The sequence below is a fragment of the Dama dama genome, chromosome 13, assembly GCF_033118175.1.
Source record: "Dama dama isolate Ldn47 chromosome 13, ASM3311817v1, whole genome shotgun sequence".
In the NCBI taxonomy this organism is placed as follows: Eukaryota; Metazoa; Chordata; class Mammalia; order Artiodactyla; family Cervidae; genus Dama; species Dama dama.
Genome location: NC_083693.1, coordinates 63,329,377 through 63,347,496, shown reverse-complemented (window position 1 = coordinate 63,347,496; position 18,120 = coordinate 63,329,377). Strand labels below are relative to the sequence as shown.

Sequence of the window (18,120 nt, the reverse complement as noted above, 5' to 3'; positions counted from 1 at the left end):
CTTGTGAAGCCATCAAAGAGGAAGAGTGGGGCCTGGAAGGACCCGGACACAGGAAAGGTTGGTCCTGATGGGAAGGACAGCTGCTGGGAATTTGCTGGATTGTTCTCTTCCTTTCCATCACACAGGAAGCACAAATAAAAACAGAGATGACCCCTCCTCAGAGAGGCTTTCCTGACCGCTGATCTAAAGTGGCCTGTCTCTCTTCTACCTGTACCTCTCATCACTGTTTAGCATAATGTGTATGTGTGTGTGTTAGCTGCTCAGTCATGCCTGACTCTTTGTGACCCTATGGACTGTAGCCCACCAGGTTCCTCTGGATCTTCCCCACCCAGGGATAGGACCTGGGTCTCCCGCATTGCAGGCAGATTCTTTACCATCTGAGCCACCAGGGAAGCCTGTTTAGCACACTCTGGTGTGTTTGTTTGTTAGGGTTCATTGTCCATCTCCCAACACCAGAGCAGGCACTCTGTAGAGCAGAGAGCTGCTCCTACCTCAGCACACAGAGCAACACCTAGCACACAGTAAATGTTTGTTGAACGACTGAATGAGAGGCCAGAGGCTAAGAACCAGGTTCCCTTCTCCCCTGGTGTCTCAAGACTCCACTCATGGAGGAGATGAGTTTCTGGCTAGACAGGCTCCAAGCCAGGCCCCTCCCCTTGGGCAGCCTTGCCTGACTGGCTGACCATCTGAGCACTTAGCCGCGATGACTGCAAAGTCAGCCTCCATGTCACAGGTGAGGATGTCCCCATTTCGTATGTACCTCTTCATGGCCTCCTTGACTTTGTCCATCCCAAGCTTGTTGCCTTTGTAACTGACTCCTGGAGGTGACACCGAGTCAGGGAACAGGATTAGGTAAAATGATGGGTGGTTGTGGGGCAGGGCAGCTCCTTCCCATGTGCCTCAGGGTGGGGAAAGGGGTTGGCCCAGATATATTTCAGACAACCAGGAGATGCTGTACTTCTTCCATAATTCTAGAAACTTCTCTAGTTAAAGACAAGTTGAAGGCTCAGTGACAACCTAGAGGGGTGGAATTGTCGCAGTGGAAAAGAAAAAAAGAGGAATGAGTTTTCTCTTTCCCTTTCCTGAAAACGAAGAGGATAAAAAGAACAGTGAGTGAGCAGGACTGAACAGTCCTGCTGTTAACTCTGCATGTCTGTAACTAAGTTTACTTTTCTGTCCCCTAACTCTGTAGGAGCGACATTTTGCACCTATTTTTCCTTTGACTCTATGCTAGATACATCTTGCATCTGATGTTTCCCCTTACAACACCCTTCCCCTTGTAGTTACATATCAGAAAGGAGGTCACAGAGCCACTGGACTGCCAGACTCAATTACTGGGTTACTGATTCCAGCCTGACTGTCTTTGAAACAATACAAGAGGAAGAAACCAAGATCCTAACACCTTTGTTGCTCATTACTGACTCCTGACTGCGAGCCCTCATCTTATATCAGCCCCTAGACTCCTCGTGGGGGTTGGAGGGGACAGTTCTGGAGGTATGAGCCTACTGGGTTCCCCTCTCCACCAGTTGAGAATTAAAGCCACCTTTCTATTTCCTCCAAACTCTGTCTCTGTAATTTTTACTTGGCTTCGGTGGGCAGAGAAAGCCAAGATTTGGGCCAGTAACAGGATGGGGTAGGAGGTGGGAGGGAGGTTCAAGAGGGAGGGGACATATACACACACCGATGGCTGATTCATGGTGATGTACGGCAGAAACCAACACAATGTGAAGCAATTATCCTTCAATTAAAAATTAAGGGAGGTGGGAGGGGGGATCAGGATGGTGAATACTTGTAAATCCATGGCTGATTCATGTCAATGTATGGCAAAAACCACTACAATATTGTAAAGTAATTAGCCTCCAACTAATAAAAATAAATGGGGAAAAAAATAAAAAATTTAAAAAAAAATTAAACAAAGACAAGTTGATGGACTACCCTGGTGGTCCAGTGGTTAAGAATCCACCCGAAAGAGGACACAAACAGATGGAGAAACATACCGTGTTCATGGATTGGAAGAATCAATATTGTCAAAATGGCTATTCTACCCAAAGCAGTCTATAGATTCAATGCAATCCCTATCAAGCTACCAACGGTATTTTTCACAGAACTAGAACAAAGAATTTTACAATTTGTATGGAAATACAAAAAACCTCGAATAGCCAAAGTAATCTTGAGAAAGAAGAATGGAACTGGAGGAATCAACCTGCCTGACTTCAGACTCTACTACAAAGCCACAGTCATCAAGACAGTATGGTACTGGCACAAAGACAGAAATATAGATCAATGGAACAGAATAGAAAGCCCAGAGATAAATCCACAAACCTATGGACACCTTATCTTTGACAAAGGAGGCAAGGATATACAATGGAAAAAAGACAACCTCTTTAACAAGTGGTGCTGGGAAAACTGGTCAACCACTTGTAAAAGAATGAAACTAGAACACTTTCTAACACCATACACAAAAATAAACTCAAAATGGATTAAAGATCTAAATGTAAGACCAGAAACTATAAAACTCCTAGAGGAGAACATAGGCAAAACACTCTCCGACATAAATCACAGCAAGATCCTCTATGACCCACCTCCCAGAATATTGGAAATAAAAGCAAAGCTAAACAAATGGGACCTAATGAAACTTAAAAGCTTTTGCACTACAAAGGAAACTATAAGTAAGGTGAAAAGACAGCCCTCAGATTGGGAGAAAATAATAGCAAATGAAGAAACAGACAAAGGATTAATCTCAAAAATATACAAGCAACTCCTGCAGCTCAATTCCAGAAAAATAAATGACCCAATCAAAAAATGGGCCAAAGAACTAAACAGACATTTCTCCAAAGAAGACATACAGATGGCTAACAAACACATGAAAAGATGCTCAACATCACTCATTATCAGAGAAATGCAAATCAAAACCACAATGAAGTACCATTACACGCCAGTCAGGATGGCTGCTATCCAAAAGTCTACAAGCAATAAATGCTGGAGAGGGTGTGGAGAAAAGGGAACCCTCTTACACTGTTGGTGGGAATGCAAACTAGTACAGCCGCTATGGAAAACAGTGTGGAGATTTCTTAAAAAACTGGAAATAGAACTGCCATATGACCCAACAATCCCACTTCTGGGCATACACACTGAGGAAACCAGATCTGAAAGAGACATGTGCACCCCAATGTTCATCGCAGCACTGTTTATAATAGCCAGGACATGGAAGCAACCTAGATGCCCATCAGCAGACGAATGGATAAGGAAGCTGTGGTACATATACACCATGGAATATTACTCAGCCGTTAAAAAGAATTCATTTGAACCAGTCCTAATGAGATGGATGAAGCTGGAGCCCCTTATACAGAGTGAAGTAAGCCAGAAAGATAAAGAACATTACAGCATACTAACACATATATATGGAATTTAGAAAGATGGTAATGATAACCCTATATGCAAAACAGAAAAAGAGACACAGATGTACAGAACAGACTTTTGAACTCTGTGGGAGAATGTGAGGGTGGGATGTTTCAAAAGAACAGCATGTATACTATCTATGGTGAAACAGATCACCAGCCCAGGTGGGATGCATGAGACAAGTGCTCCAGCCTGGTGCACTGGGAGGACCCGGGGGAATCGGGTGGAGAGGGAGGTGGGAGCGGGAATCGGGATGGGGAATACGTGTAAATCCATGGCTGATTCATATCAATGTATGACAAAACCCACTGAAAAAAATAAATAAATAAATAAATCCTGTATGCAAAAAAAAAAAAAAAAAGAATCCACCCGAATGCAGGCAACATGGGTTCGATCCCTGGTCTGGGAAGATTCCACATGCCTCGGGGCTACAGTTTCTAAGCCTGAGCACCAACTACTGAAGCCTGCACCATTGGAGCCTGTGCTTAAATAACGGGAAGCCACTGCAACGAGAAACCGACGCACCGTTAACTCGAGAGTAGCCCCTGCTCACCGCAACTAGATAAAGCCCACGCACAGCAATGAAGACCCAAGCGCAGCCAAAAATTAATTAATTAATAAAAAATGAGTAGAGGTTTGGAACTCCACAGTGTGGCTGTATCCCCTTTTAGATCACATTCTCCAGTCACAGATGGAGTGCCCTCTATGCTGAAGGAGCCAGGTCCATGGGAGATGGTGACACCCAGGACTTGGTCTCCTCTCTAGTGGCTCCTGCACTGGGTGGGGCCACAAGACCCCGAGTCCCATTAGTTTGACCAGACAGCATTCCATTTGCAGACGGGAACTGGCATAGGTTGTTAAGTCAGTTCTGTAATTAAAAGGCTTCTGTCTCAAGTATGTGAAATGTATGTGTGTCAGTTAATTTTAATTTACACCAGATGGACGCCTGGTTAATATGTAAAGTAGCCTGATCAGAAATTCACACCCCACGGGTGGCCGGTTAGCATTTGAAAGAGACCACAATTGAAAGACCCATCTGATAGGCACCAGAAGGTTTGTTAATTAGCATAATAAATACTAGAATAAATGTGTCAGAATAAGTAAGTGTCAGAAATTATTTAATTCATTGGTGAAATAAATGGTGTTCAAGATAGGTGAACTGGCTAAAAATAATTGCCTAATAATAATTGGCTAAAAATAATTACCAGGCAATGCCACTTTTGCCAGAAAATGAAAAAATCTATTAATAACAAGCCCTGTAGCCTGTACCCTTTCAGGTGGCTCCCTAGGAACACCATCTGGTCCTGCGTCCAGGTATTTCTGGAGGATTCTGTAGACTAGAGGTCAGCTGATCCTGCCTCCAGAAGGTGGTTGCAGCTGCCTCTAGATAACTGTTCACCAAGGTGCTTGTGGCTCAGACAGTAAGGAATCTGCCCACAATGGAGGAGACCTGGGTTCGATTCCTGGGTCGAGAAGATCCCCTGGAGAAGGGAATGGCAACCCACTCCAGTATTCTTGCCTGGAAAATTCCATGGATGAAGGAGCCTGGCGAGCTACAGTAGATGGGCTCATAAAGAGTCAGACACGGCTAAACAAACAGATCCAGCGTAAATTCAAAATTAACCCCCCCTGGTTACACCAGTGCCTCAAGGACAGATGGTCCACCACCCACACCCCCTCCCACCACCACCCCCAACCTGTTGTAGGATGGTTTTTGTGTCTGTTTCTACAACTATGTGGAAGAACCACCAGAGACGAGAATTCGCTGTGTGATGGTGGAGAGAGGTCTGGAGCCAGCTCACCGGGGGCTTCAGAGACCTGGTACCTTGTGGTCGTTGTGAATGACCAGGCGCCTCAGGTCCACACCCTGAGGAATTTTCTCAGAACAGTTTTCTAGATCCACAACAGCCCACTGAACGAAAGAAAGTAACGACACAGCATTGGTATCTTGTCTGTTCCTGTCTCTGCCCTTCAGCGTCTTAAATTCATCTTGTTCACTCCTGAGGTCTGTCCCGTCTGTGCCCTTGATCTCCTCACTCCACGGGGTCTCTGAGAAGGACAGGGCCCAGGCAGTGAGTGGGAGGTGGGTGTCCTCATTCTCAGTTGAGTGCGATTCCATGACAAGGCAACTGCCTGTGGAGCTGAGGAATCGGGGTGTTGATGGAATGGAGGAGAGAAAGGATCACCCCGGGGAGGGGTAGTGGGCCGAGCAGGGGGCTGGGCAGCCACAGGAGGGGCCGGGGATCCTGAGGCCAAGAGAAGGGTCCACAAAGTCGGTAGCTTGGGAGCGCCAACAGCCAGCTTCACCTGCTTCCTCCTGGATCTTGGGGGCCTTATTAGGGGGAATCGCACAGATCCAGGGGGCCATTAAGTGAGGGCTCCTTTGGACCCCCTGGGTCCCTTCCAATGCAGAATCTCCTTCCCCCCATCCTACCCTGAGAGGCTTCCCCCCAGGCCTCAGGTCCTCGCCTACCCGGCCCTAAGAGGCAGGAAAGGAGGAAGCCAGTTTCGCTGTGGGCACCACACCCAAGGCCTCTTCTGGGAAAGACCTGGGAGACTGGCAGAAATTTTCTACCCAGCCAGGAAGGCTTTCATTGTCTCATCAAAACCTCAAAAAGCCAAAGGCAACTAATGAGTCTGGGAAACACTCAGAACTGTTTGAATGCAGAGAACAAGTAAATATGGAACGACAAACACGCCTTAATCGCCCCCACAGGCTGATTTCCACCCCAGGGGAGGCACGCTGGTGTTCCAGTTACATCAAGCCTTTCAGAAATTCATAGAGGTAACCTGATCCCATGAAGTATGTCAGTCTGACCCCTACTCCTAATTAACTAGGGAACTGTGAGACACCACCCTAGGCCTCACTTTTGGAAACTTCCTTACCTACAGATTTATGTATTTATTCATTCTGTTAAATAAGTATTTGAAGATTTTTTTTTTATCATAAAGTTTAATTATGGTTCAGAAAAAATTGAGTGAATAACCTTCTCTGAAAAAATATATTGACTCGGTAGACTGCAGTTACTGGGGGCGGGGAGGGTAGACGGCAGCTGGTAAGTTAAATTACCCTATTTTCTATTCTTAAAATGACAAGAAGTCCCACATCAGTCTGATTATAGAGATGCATGTGCCCCAAATGGCTGAGAATAAATACAACAAGAAAGGCAGAAGCTGTAAAGCTAAGGGCATGCAACAGGCTCTAAGAGAAAGTCTCAGAAATACCCAGAGTGGCAACAAGGAACGTTTGGCTGGAGTTTGAAGTTCTTTTTAGTCGTCTTTGTCTTTCGCTCCATGCTTAAGGATGCGCGTGAACTTGATGTAATTGAAATTCCCCTTTTTGTCAATAGGTGCTTCTCTGTACAGCTCGTCCACTTCCTCATCTGTAAACTGGTCTCCCATTGTGGTCAGCAGTTCTCTCAGGTAATCCTCCTGTATGGTGCCAGTTGCCTCTTCGTCAAAGCAAGCGAAAGCATTTCTGATGACATCTTCTGGATCTGTTCCATTTAACTTTTCACCAAACATCGTGAGAAACATGGTAAAATTTATGGGACCTGGAGCCTCATTCATCATGGCATCCAGATACTTATCAGTTGGATTTTTTTCCCAGGGAAGCAAGCATGTCATGCAAGTCTTCCTTGTCGATGAACCCGTCCCTGTTCTGGTCGATCATGTTGAAGGCCTCCTTGAACTCCTGAATCTGGGACTGGTCAAACATGGCAAACACGTTGGAGGTCGCGCGCTGGGGGCGCTTCTTGGTGGTCTTGGTCTTTGCTCTTTTGCTCGACATGGTGGCAGTTAAATCCCTAACTCTGCCGCAAGAATCCGAGAGTGTCTGGAACCTCCTTGCTGCCCCCAGCTGCCGCTACCAACTCCCTTCCACTCCCAGAGACTGTACAAACCGACATTTCAGGCCCTGAAGATTTTTTTTTATGTGGACCATTTTTAACATTCTTATTGAATTTGTTACAATATTGTTTCTCTTTTGTGTTGGTTTTCTGGCCATGAGGCATGTGGGGTCTTAGCTCCCCAACCAGGGATCAAACTCACACCCCCTGCATTGAAAGGCAAAGTCATAACCACTGGACCACGAGGGAAGTCCCATACAGGTTTTAAAAGTGGCTTAATCAATACAATTTTTTATGAAACCTCTTTGAATACTATAAAGTTCTGTACAAACACAAATGATCACATTATTACATTATGAGCTATCAAAATATCACACTGATCATAAATTTAAAATATCCTTAAAATTAATATACTTCATAAGATGACATAGAACACATATGGTGTATTCATCTTGTATGACTGAAATAATATGCCAGGCCTTGATTTTAGTAGTCATTATTATTAGTTTTGATGCTTTAGAGTTGGACAAATAGAATATGCTCGGTTAAACGTCATTTCCCTTTCCTGCTCTTGTAAACACTGAATTTCAGAGTCGTTATTGCCTATACCGACCAGAATAAACAAAGACCCTTTCTGGAGTGGAAAACAATGGTCCCATATAACTCCTTCCTGTCATTTGTTCAACAGTCAATAAAAAAGGGATTTCGTGCTGACATTTTCTTGTCAAATTCTCAGTGCTCCTTGCTTACCAGTTGACGAGATTCCAGGAATCTTGTGTGCCCTAAGGAAAAGGTCATCAATAGGGTCCCCCACGTGCTCGACGTTCCTCTTCCTCGCATTGTAGTAGTGGCAGCCTTTTCTGCATGCTCAAAAGCCACCAGATGGTCAAACCTGCCGGGGGGGGGGCAAGGGCACAGGGTCCTTGTGGAGAGCCAGGTGCCTGGCAGGATCACACTTTCCTGTGTTTGTGCGTGAAGGGCCCTTCTTTCTTTTTTTATTCCTGCAGAACTTGGTTGAACCTCCACTGTGTGCCAGAGCCTGTGCTGGGTGTTTCCCTATCAGATCAACTTGAGAAACAGCATCAGAATCTTTAGCACTGCGTTAGAGTCAGAGGCTGTGAGACCAGGGAGGCTGGCGGTCAGGGTCACCGTGGTGGACGCTGCTGGTACCCCACCCAGGTCTCTGTTAACCAGCTGGGCAGCCAAAACCCAGTGGGGTGAGTGTTGGCTGCTACTGGCCCATTGTTGCCCTCTTCCAGGATCTTGTTCACTTTACAGACACAGAACAGACTAAATTGTTTCAGTCATGTCTGACTCTTTGTGACCTTATGGACCGTAGCCCGCCAGGCTCCTCTGTCCATGGGATTCTCCAGGCAAGAATACTGGAGTTGGTTGCCCTTCCTTACTCTTGGGGATCTTCCTGACCCAAGGATCAAACCCGCATCTCTTACATCTCCTGATTCGGCAGGCAGGTTCTCTATTACTAGTACCACCTGTGACGCCCTCAAAACAGACGAAAAAGGAATCGAAATGGAAGACAGATGACTGTAATACAAGATAATCTTTTTTAGACAGAAGGAGAGAGAGAAAGAAGGGGCACAGATGTGACAGTGGTCAAGAAAGTGGGTTGTGGAATCAGATTGTGTAGTTTCTAGGTCCTGATGCCGCTGGCCTTGGGTGAGTAGTTAAACCCTTGAACCTTCAGTTTCTGCATAGGCAAGATAACCTAACAATAGTACCTGCCTCATACAGTGTCGAAAGGGTTAGGTGAGAAAACGTATGAGAGCGTAGACCTCCACACCTACCCAGGGCTCAGTGTCAGTGGTTGTGGCTTCTATCACGATTAGGAGAAAGACTGTTTTAATCATCTAAGAACATGAAAATTGCACTTTTATATCTCTTTAAATACCCCCATGATGGAATTCTTTAAAATCTTAACTGCTATGGAAAACGGTACAGAGATTACTCAAAAAACCCATATGATCCAACAGTTCCACTTCTGGGTACAGATGCCAGAGTATTGTTTGAAACCCCAAAGAATTGAAAGCTGAGTTTCAAAGAAGTATTGATGCACCTGTAGCAGCCTGATTCACATTAAGCAGAAGGTGGATTCTATCCACATGTACACTAATGGATGAACAAATAAGCAGAATTGGTCTGTACATACAAAGGACCATTATTCATCCTTAAAGAGGAAGGGAATTCTGACATGTCATTCATTTCAGTTCAGTTCAGTCACTCAGTCGTGTCCTACTCTTTGTGACCCCATGGACTGCAGCACACCAGGCTTCCCTGTCCATCACCAACTCCCGGAGCTTGCTCAAAGTCATGTCCATCGAGTTGGTATGCCATCCAACCATCTCATCCTCTGTCATCTCCTTCTCCTCCTGCCTTCAATATTTCCCAGCATCAGGGTCTTTTCTAAGGAGTCAGTTATTTGTATCAGGTGGCCAGAGTATTGGAGCTTCAGCTTCAGCATCAGTCCTTCTAATGACTATTCAGACTGATTTCATTTAGGATGAACTGGTTGGATCTCCTTGCAATCCAAGGAACTCTCAACAGTCTTCAACACCACAGTTCAAAAGCATCAATTCTTCAGTACTCATCTTTCTTTATGGTCCAACTCTCACATCCATACAAGACTACTGGAAAAACCATAGCTTTGACTAGACGGCCCTTTTTCGGCAAAGTAATGTCTCTGCTATTTAATGTGCTGTCTAGGTTGGTCATAGCTTTTCTTCTAAGGAGCAAGCGTCTTTTAATTTCATGGCTGCAGTCACCATCTGCAGTGATTTTGGAGCCCAAGAAAATAAAGTCTGTCACTGTTTCCATTCTATTTGCCATGAGGTGATGGGATTAGATGCCATGATCTTTGTTTTTGATTGGTGAAAGTTTTAAGCCAGCTTTTTCACTCTCCTCTTTCACTTTCATCAAGAGGCTCTTCAGTTCCTCTTTGCTTTCTGCCATAAGCATGGTGTCATCTGTATGTCTGAGGTCTGGCAATCTTGATTCCAGCTTGTGCTTCATCCAGCCCAGCATTTCTCATGATGTACTCTTCATATAAGTTAAATAAGCAGTGTGACAATATACAGCCTTGACACACTCCTTTCTCAATTTGGAACCAGTTTGTTCTTCCATGTCTGGTTCTAACTGTTGCTTCTTGACCTGCATACAGCTTTCCCGGGAGGCAGGTATGGTGTAACATGCATGAATTTTGAGGATATTTTGCTAAGTGAAATAAGCGAATCACCAAAATGACAAACACTGGATGATTTCACTTATGTGGGAGACTAAAATAGTCAAATTCTTGGAGGCACAAAGTAAGATGGTGGTTTCCAGGGACTGGCGGTAGGGGGGTTATTCCTTAATGGGGACAGAGTTCCAGTTTGGGAAGATGGAAAAGTTCAAGAGATGGATGGTGGTGACAGTTCACAACGATGTGAATATACCTTATTATCACTGAACCACACACTAAAAAATAGTTAAAGATTTACATTATGCTTGTTTCATCAGTAACACAATATAAAAAAGTCTGACCTCTGAGTGCTTTTTTCTGGATATGTTTAAAAGAACAAAATTGGGCTTCCCTGGTGGTGGCTCAGTGGTAAAGAATCTGCCTTCCAATTGCAGGGGACACAGGTTCTATCCCTGGTCCAGGAAGATCCCACATGCCGCAAGACACTATGCCGGTGAGCCGCAACTACTGAAGCCTGTGCACCTAAGCCAGTGCTCCGCAAGAGGGGAAACCACTGCAGTGAAAAGCCCCCGCACTGCAACTGGACAGTAGCCTCCACTTGCTGTGACCGCCAAAGGCTCTTGAGCAACGAAGACCCAGAACAGCCAATAAAAAATACGAAAACAAAATCTACATGCCTGTCCATGTCCTTGTGTTGTGCTGGAAGATGGTGTATCATGTATGCTTGGATGGCAGGCCACAGAGTAGGTGTTAGAATGTGGTCCTGAGGCTACATGTCCAGTGTTGGAAAAGGCAGCCCCTTTTTCTGAGAAGCAGAAACAGGAAGAGGAAGGAGCTCTGACCCTGAATTCTGGCTAGACTTACATCAATGGTGATGAAAAGGCAGTTCAGAACAAGAGCTCCAGTTGAGATGAATATATCTTCTGTTCTGAACTTTCCCTTCGGGGAACTCGTTTCATATCACGTGAAGGTGGATTGATGTTTTTAGGCCATAAGTGGGAAGTTACTACACTTATAGGCCATAAGTGGGAAGATTACTACAGTGGGAAGTAATCGAGTCCTGGGAAGCCTGCTTCCTGGGAGGAGTTAATGCATTTTGTCCAAAAAAAGCGAAATCCTCTCTCCCCACTATCAGATCGGGCTCACCTCCCTCCACTCGGCAAACAGAGCAACACTGGTATTATCTGGCATCAGGGTCCCACCCAGGAGAATTTTCTAGTTTCGCTCTGAGTTGCCAGAGCTTTGACTGTATGCCAACAATTTGGAGAGTATAAGCATTTCTAATATACATCACGGGCTTCCCAGGTTGTGCTGGTGGTAAAGAACCCACCTGCCAATGCAGGAGACACAGGTTTGGTCCCTGGATTGAGAAGATCCCCCGAAGATGGAAATGGCAACCCACTCTAGTATTGCTGCCTGGAAAATCCCATGGACAGAGGACCCTGGCGGGTTACAGTCCATGAGATTGCAAAGAATCAGACACAAGTGAGCATGCACAAGCATGCAGGAAAGAGCATATAATTAAGAAGTATTTTTCAAGATATCTGACCACTGGACAGTGAAAAAATACACAAAGTTTCACCAGAGAGTACTTACCATTACTACACACGCAATACAACAATATTTCTATTTCATTTTCCAAAGGTGTTGGTTAACCCCCACTGAAATGATTTCACTTCTTTCTAATGGGTCATAACTCAGTTTGAGAAACTGCTAGTCTTTTTTAAAATAATTTTCCTATTTTCTCCATTTATTAGCCACCTTTCAGAGACTTGAGATTTCCAGAGATCCTCTGCAAAGCCCCTAGACACCTTGAACACTCCCTACCTGCACTTCCCCGGTGCCTCATTGGTGAGTCCGGCCCATCAGAACCCTGGGCTCCTGGCTGTGTCCTCTCTGGAGGGCTGAGGTGTGCAGATATTTTGTTGTCAAAGTTAACAGCACCTGGGCTTCTCCTCTGTCACCCACTTAAACTGGGATGAGACACACATGCCTGGGTGACTTGGGGTCCCCGTCTCTGCACAGAAATGCCTGATCATCTCCTACTGATCTGCCCTGGTAAGTTAATATTTAGATCGACCTCTTTAGAACGCTTTGAAAATAAAGGCAAAGGGTGGAGCCATCAGCGCTAGTGTTACATTTGGGGAACACTGGCTTTTCAAGAGCTTCTTCAGAAAGCATCATTACCTTTACTGAATGACGTCAACCTGTAGAGTACTTTGCTAGGTAAGCCAAGATTTGACACGGAGAACACTTAAGTTTACTTTTCTTGTTGTTCAGTCACTTAGTCGTGTCCAACTCTTTGCGACCCCCATGGACTGCAGCACACCAGGCTTCCCCGTCCTTCACTATCTCCTGAGTTAGCTCAAACTCATGTCCATTGAATCAATGATTCCATCCAACCCTCTTATTCTCTGTTGCCCCCTTCTCTTCCTGCCCTCAATCTTTCCCAGCATCAGGGTTTTTTCCAATGCTGCTGCTGCTAAGTCGCTTCAGTCGTGTCTGACTCTGTGCGACCCCATAGACGGCAGCCCACCAGGCTCCCCCGTCCCTGGGATTCTCCAGGCAAGGACACTGGAGTGGGTTGCCATTTTCTTCTTCAATACACGAAAGTGAAAAGTGAAAGTGAAGTCACTCAGTTGTGTCCGACCTTCAGTGACCCCATGGACTGCAGCCTACCAAGCTCCTCTGTCCATGGGATTTTCCAGGCAAGAGTACTGGAGTGGGTTGCCGTTTCCTTCTCCAATGAGTCGACTCATAAACATTTACTTTTAGTCCTGAGTAAACCCTAGAATTGGCCAGCATGTAAGTGGAGTCAGGCTAGTGTCACCAGTCTTGCGAATGAGCAAAGATGCTGCATACAGACGTCCAGAGAGCCATGTGATCAGAGGTCTATTCTGACCCACTGCTGTTGTGCGTGCCAGGGACACTTTTAGGTGCTCATGGTGACAGAGAGCCAGCCCTCTACTAAGTATGTGACATCCATGCTCCCGATTAATTCTCACAACAATTATGTATAAGAACTATTATTTCCCTCATTTTACAGAGAAGGAAAACTGAGGCTCAGAAATGCTAAATAATTTGAGCAAAGTCAAGTATGTAGGTTGGCGTCATGACTCTAGTTCCCAACTTAAGTTCTCATCTGCTCCACAGCCCTACCCGCTGACTATTGTCAGGGAAGTTCAAGAAAATAGAGGAAAAGTCTCAGAGTCTGGTCTTGAGTTAGCTGCTGGCATCAAAGTGATTTCCAAAGTGAACTTGACTCTTAAAAATAGCACACTTTCTAATTATAATAATAAGACATGTGGTTGTAGAATATGTGGAACACACACACAAATACCAAAATAAAATAAAGTAGATAAGGGTTTTTGTTCACTAAACCCCTCATAGCTGTTTGGGGCAGGATCTCTGTGCATTTGCTGGTCCAGGATAAAGTCTTGTCCAGCCTGAGCTTGTGAGGGCCTGGGACGGGAGAGTGGACCCAGTACTCATGGTCCCGCTGGTTCTACAGGAGCTCCTGGACTGCTCCATGGCCCAGCAGCAGTGCCAAGGGGCAGTTTGGGGGAGATCTGGTCACCCCCATAAGCTCCATCACCAGCCCCTCACCTCCTCACATAAAGCCAACCCAAACAAGCATGTTGTCTATGTTCAAACCATATGGCTGGGACTTCCTTGGTGGCTCAGTGGTAGAGAATCCATCTGCCAGTGTAGGAGACACCGGTTCGACCCCTGAGCCAGGAAGATCCCACATACTGCAGAGCAACTAAGCCCGTGCGCCACAACTCTTGAGCCTGTTCTCTAGAGTCCGGGAGCCACGACTACTGAAACCCGTGTGCTCTTGAGCCCGTGCTCTGCAACAAAAGAAGCCACTGCGATAAGAAGCCTGCACACCGCAACTAGAGAAAAGCCCGAGCAAAGCAACAAAGATCCAGCACAGCCAAAAAAATAAATTAAAATTATATAGAAAAACCCATATGGCCTTGAGACAGCTGCTTCCCACCCCAGCTCCCCCAAGCCATTTGGGAGCTGTCGCTGCCACTCCAGTGAGTCGATGGGACAGGGTGAGGGTGAGGAAGTCAGATCACTGTCAGAGATCCTAAAGCGCCCCCTCTTCAGCACCTCCCCCCTGCTAGGGGGAAAGAAAAGGAGGCCGGTCGGTCCATCAGGGGATACTCGCAAGGCTCATTCCAGTAGTGTGTGTGACATGACACCCCGGGGGTGAGGGGCAGTCATGATAAGTCGGAAAGACCCAGCTCCTCTGTGTGCTGTGAGGGGGAGCCTGTTGGCCTGGCAAGGGGGCTGAGCAGAGCCAAACAACAGTTCCTGGCTGTGTGACCTTGGACAAGTCATGGAACCTCTCTGAGCTTTGGTTCCCCCTCTGCAGAATAGGGTGTATCATGCCCAGTCCCAGGACTGCTGTGGACCCAGCGGTGTGCTGTGTGTGGAGCACTGGGCTGGGGGCCTGGCAAAAAGCAGGTGCTGAGTAAAGCCTGGCTCTTCATTTCTTTGACATTGAACAGAGGATACAGGATACTAGTAAGACAGGGAACCAGAGAGCTTTACAGGATGGGGAACATAACATATCCCCAAGGGGGCCACACAGAGATAAAGAACCTTGGGCAAGGAAGGTCAGGGCAAGACTAATCTGCAAAGAATCGATGTATCACTTTATCTTCAAGCCGGGAATCAATGACTGAGCATTCTTCTTTAAACATCTCCCAGGCTTCAGTTCTAAAAAGATAGGAAATCATTGTCATTAAAAGCTCAAATTGCTTCCACTTTCTCCATCCACATGAAACAAAAATTCTGCAAAATCTCATACAGTCAATTCCAAGTTCGAAGCCACTTCGGTCTTGCCACTTGGGCAAGACCCAGTTCTGAGCTGAGGTCCAGTTTGAGGCTTGGCGGTCAGGTGAACAGGAGGGCAGAGTGACATCTGAGAAAGTGGGCAGCTGAAACCCCCTGTCAAATGGAAGAGAACCCCCCTACCCCCGCCCCGCTGGTCTGTGAAGCAGTGGGCGCAGCCAGCCGGCCCTTCTCCTTGGTGACAACAGAGTCCTTAGTTTTCCTCCTTCTTCAGTGCTTCTCAGAGGAAGGCCCCCCTCTCTTCCTCTCGACCCCGGGTATGGAGTGTCCCAGGGTGCCATCAGGGTCCTGCTCTCAGCCTCCACTCATTTCCTCCATGATCTCATCCAGCGTCTTGACTTTGAAGCCATCAATATGCCAACCGCTTTACAGTTTCTCTTTTCGGCCCATACAGCTCTCCTGAACTTGACTCGTAGATCTGACTGCCTGCTGCCTTTCCCACTTGCAAGTCTAATAGGTACCCACACTTACAGTTACCTGAACTCAACTTGCACTCTTTTAAAAAATTTTTAAAATTATAACTGTGGTAAAATGCGTAACATATTGAAAGGTCGGGGCATGTCCCGGGAAAGTGCTGCAAGGCAAATTCCGGAGGCTGGCTAAACTTCCAGGGACCGACCCCCTGCAGCCTGGTCCAGTCAGGTACCAACACAGAGCCCTCGGACACTGACCACCGCTGTAGCCCGCGCTTTCTTTCTTATATGAAAAGACCTGGCTTGGACGCCGACCCTGGCTACAAAACCCCTCCCCACCCCTCATACCTCGCAGACTCCCTTTGTCTCCTCACTCACCCGCCCCCGGGAGTTCTGCCCGAGAGCGACGCTTAATAAAGGCCTTTACCACCGGTCCTTAGAGGCGGCTTTTTCCCTCCCGCGGCATTTTCTAACACATATAATTTACCATCTTATCTATTTTTAAGAGTACGTTCTCTGGCATTAAGGACTTTCACATCATTGTGCAATATCACCATCATCGATCCCCAGATCTTTTACATCTTCCCAAACTGAAGCCCTGAACCCACTAAACACTACCTCCCATGCCCAGTCCCCACCCCCAGTCCCCAGCAACCGCCATTCTCCTTTTTGTCCCTGTGATTTTAATTACTCTGTGTGGGCTTCCCTGGTGGCCCAGATGGTAAAGAATCTGCCTGCAATGCCAGGTTCCATCCCTGGGTCGGGAAGATCCCTTGGAGAAGGAAATGGCAACCCACTTCATTATCCTTGCCTGAGAAATCCCATGGGCAGAGGAGCCTGGTGGGCCACAGTCCATGGGGTCCCAAAGAGTCTGACATGACTGAGCGACTAACAACAATATTCGCAAGGTTCATTGTGCTGGGGCATGTGTCAGAATTTCCTTCCCTTTTTAAAAGACATTTATTTCCCTTTCTTTTCAACTTTTTTTTTTTTTTTTCCATTTTTTGGCTGAGCCACACAGCATGTGGGATATCAGTTCCCTGACTAGGGATTGAACCCTTTGCATTGTAAGCACAATCTTGACCACTGGACCACCAGAGAAGTCCCTACCTTATTAAGGCTGCCTAATATTCCATTGTTTGTATAGACCAATTGTGTTTACCCATTCATTTGTTAATGGACGCTTGGGGCATTTCCACCTTTTGCCTATTGTGAACACTACAGCTGGGTGTGGAAATGGGTATGGAAATGTCTATTTGAGTCCCTGCTTTCAGTTCTTTTGGGTATATACCCAGAAAAGGAGTTACTGAATCATACGGTATTTTCTATTTTTAATTTTTTGAGGAACTACCATACGGTTTTCCACAGCGGCCGCCCCTTTCACACCCCCACCAACACCGCACAAGTTCAGGCTTGCTCCATAGTCTTCCCCATCCCAGTTCACAGCAGCTCCATCCTCTCAGTAACCCTGCCCGAACCTCCCAGCAATCTCCATTCTCCGGTCTCACCCCTGCCTCCAACACAGCTAGAAATCAAAAGTCTACCTTCAAAAACAGAGACCAATCTGGCTACTTCTCACCACCTCCACCCATACCATTCGTCTCCCTGGGGTCCCCTGAAACCAGAGTCTGAGACAAAGACTTGGGTGCAGGTGGTTTATTTGAGAGACGAGCCCAGAAGGGAGCAGGGACTGTGAGGACAGGAAGGAGGGAAAGCCTACAGGAGGGTTCATGCATTTCCAAGCTCACTGCTCCAGGCTACGGGGTCTCAGTTCCTCCGGGATCTCAGTTCCTCCGGGATCAGCATGTCTCCCAAAGTTGGGGAGGCGGGTCTTGACTCTCACCCGCCACAGGTTGAGGGGACCCTGGCGGCATTAGCCCCCACACTTCCTGGCGGGGTGAATCCCCCAAGGGCGCAGGCCTGGTCAGGTCAGTGTGACTCAGAGCTTGCAGCGCAGCTGTGGCTGAAATCACCGGGGAACAGAAGGACTGGCCACAGGGCACCCATCTCATCTCCGGCCCGCAGCAACCCGGCCCATCTCCTGTCCCTCCCCTCGGCCCTGCGGCCACCCGGGGATCCTTTAGAACCTAAGCTGGCACCACCCTCCTCCACCCTGTGGCTCCAAGGCAGCCCAGCTACTTACAGTGGCCCTCAAGTCCCTCCCCCATCTGACCCTGTGACCTCTGCCCTCCATCCACTCCTCTCCTCCTCTTCCGCCCCAGGCCCGTCGTCTGCCTGCTGTCTTGTCTTAAGTCTGCCAGGCCTCTACTCTCCCTGATGGCCATTATCACAGCCAGGGACACTCTTCCTGCAGCCGGCCCAGGCCTCGCTTCTGCATCCCCTTCAAGGAGGCACCCTCTCCAGGAGGCCTTCCCTGACCCTCTTGTTTAAGAGAGCA

General features: G+C 47.0%; 1 protein-coding gene and 1 pseudogene across 1 annotated transcript in view; both read right to left on the bottom strand.

Moving 5' to 3' along the window:
• The window catches only part of DGLUCY (D-glutamate cyclase), a 57,512-nt gene that overhangs the window by 9,480 nt on the left and 29,912 nt on the right, over positions 1–18,120 (bottom strand). Inside the window, 4 exon segments of the mRNA XM_061159120.1 lie at positions 684–818; positions 7,998–8,096; positions 8,099–8,139; positions 12,437–12,536. Of these exon segments, the coding sequence (XP_061015103.1) occupies positions 684–818; positions 7,998–8,096; positions 8,099–8,139; positions 12,437–12,536 (375 nt within the window).
• On the bottom strand, positions 6,390–7,223 carry LOC133068467 (myosin regulatory light polypeptide 9-like; annotated as a pseudogene).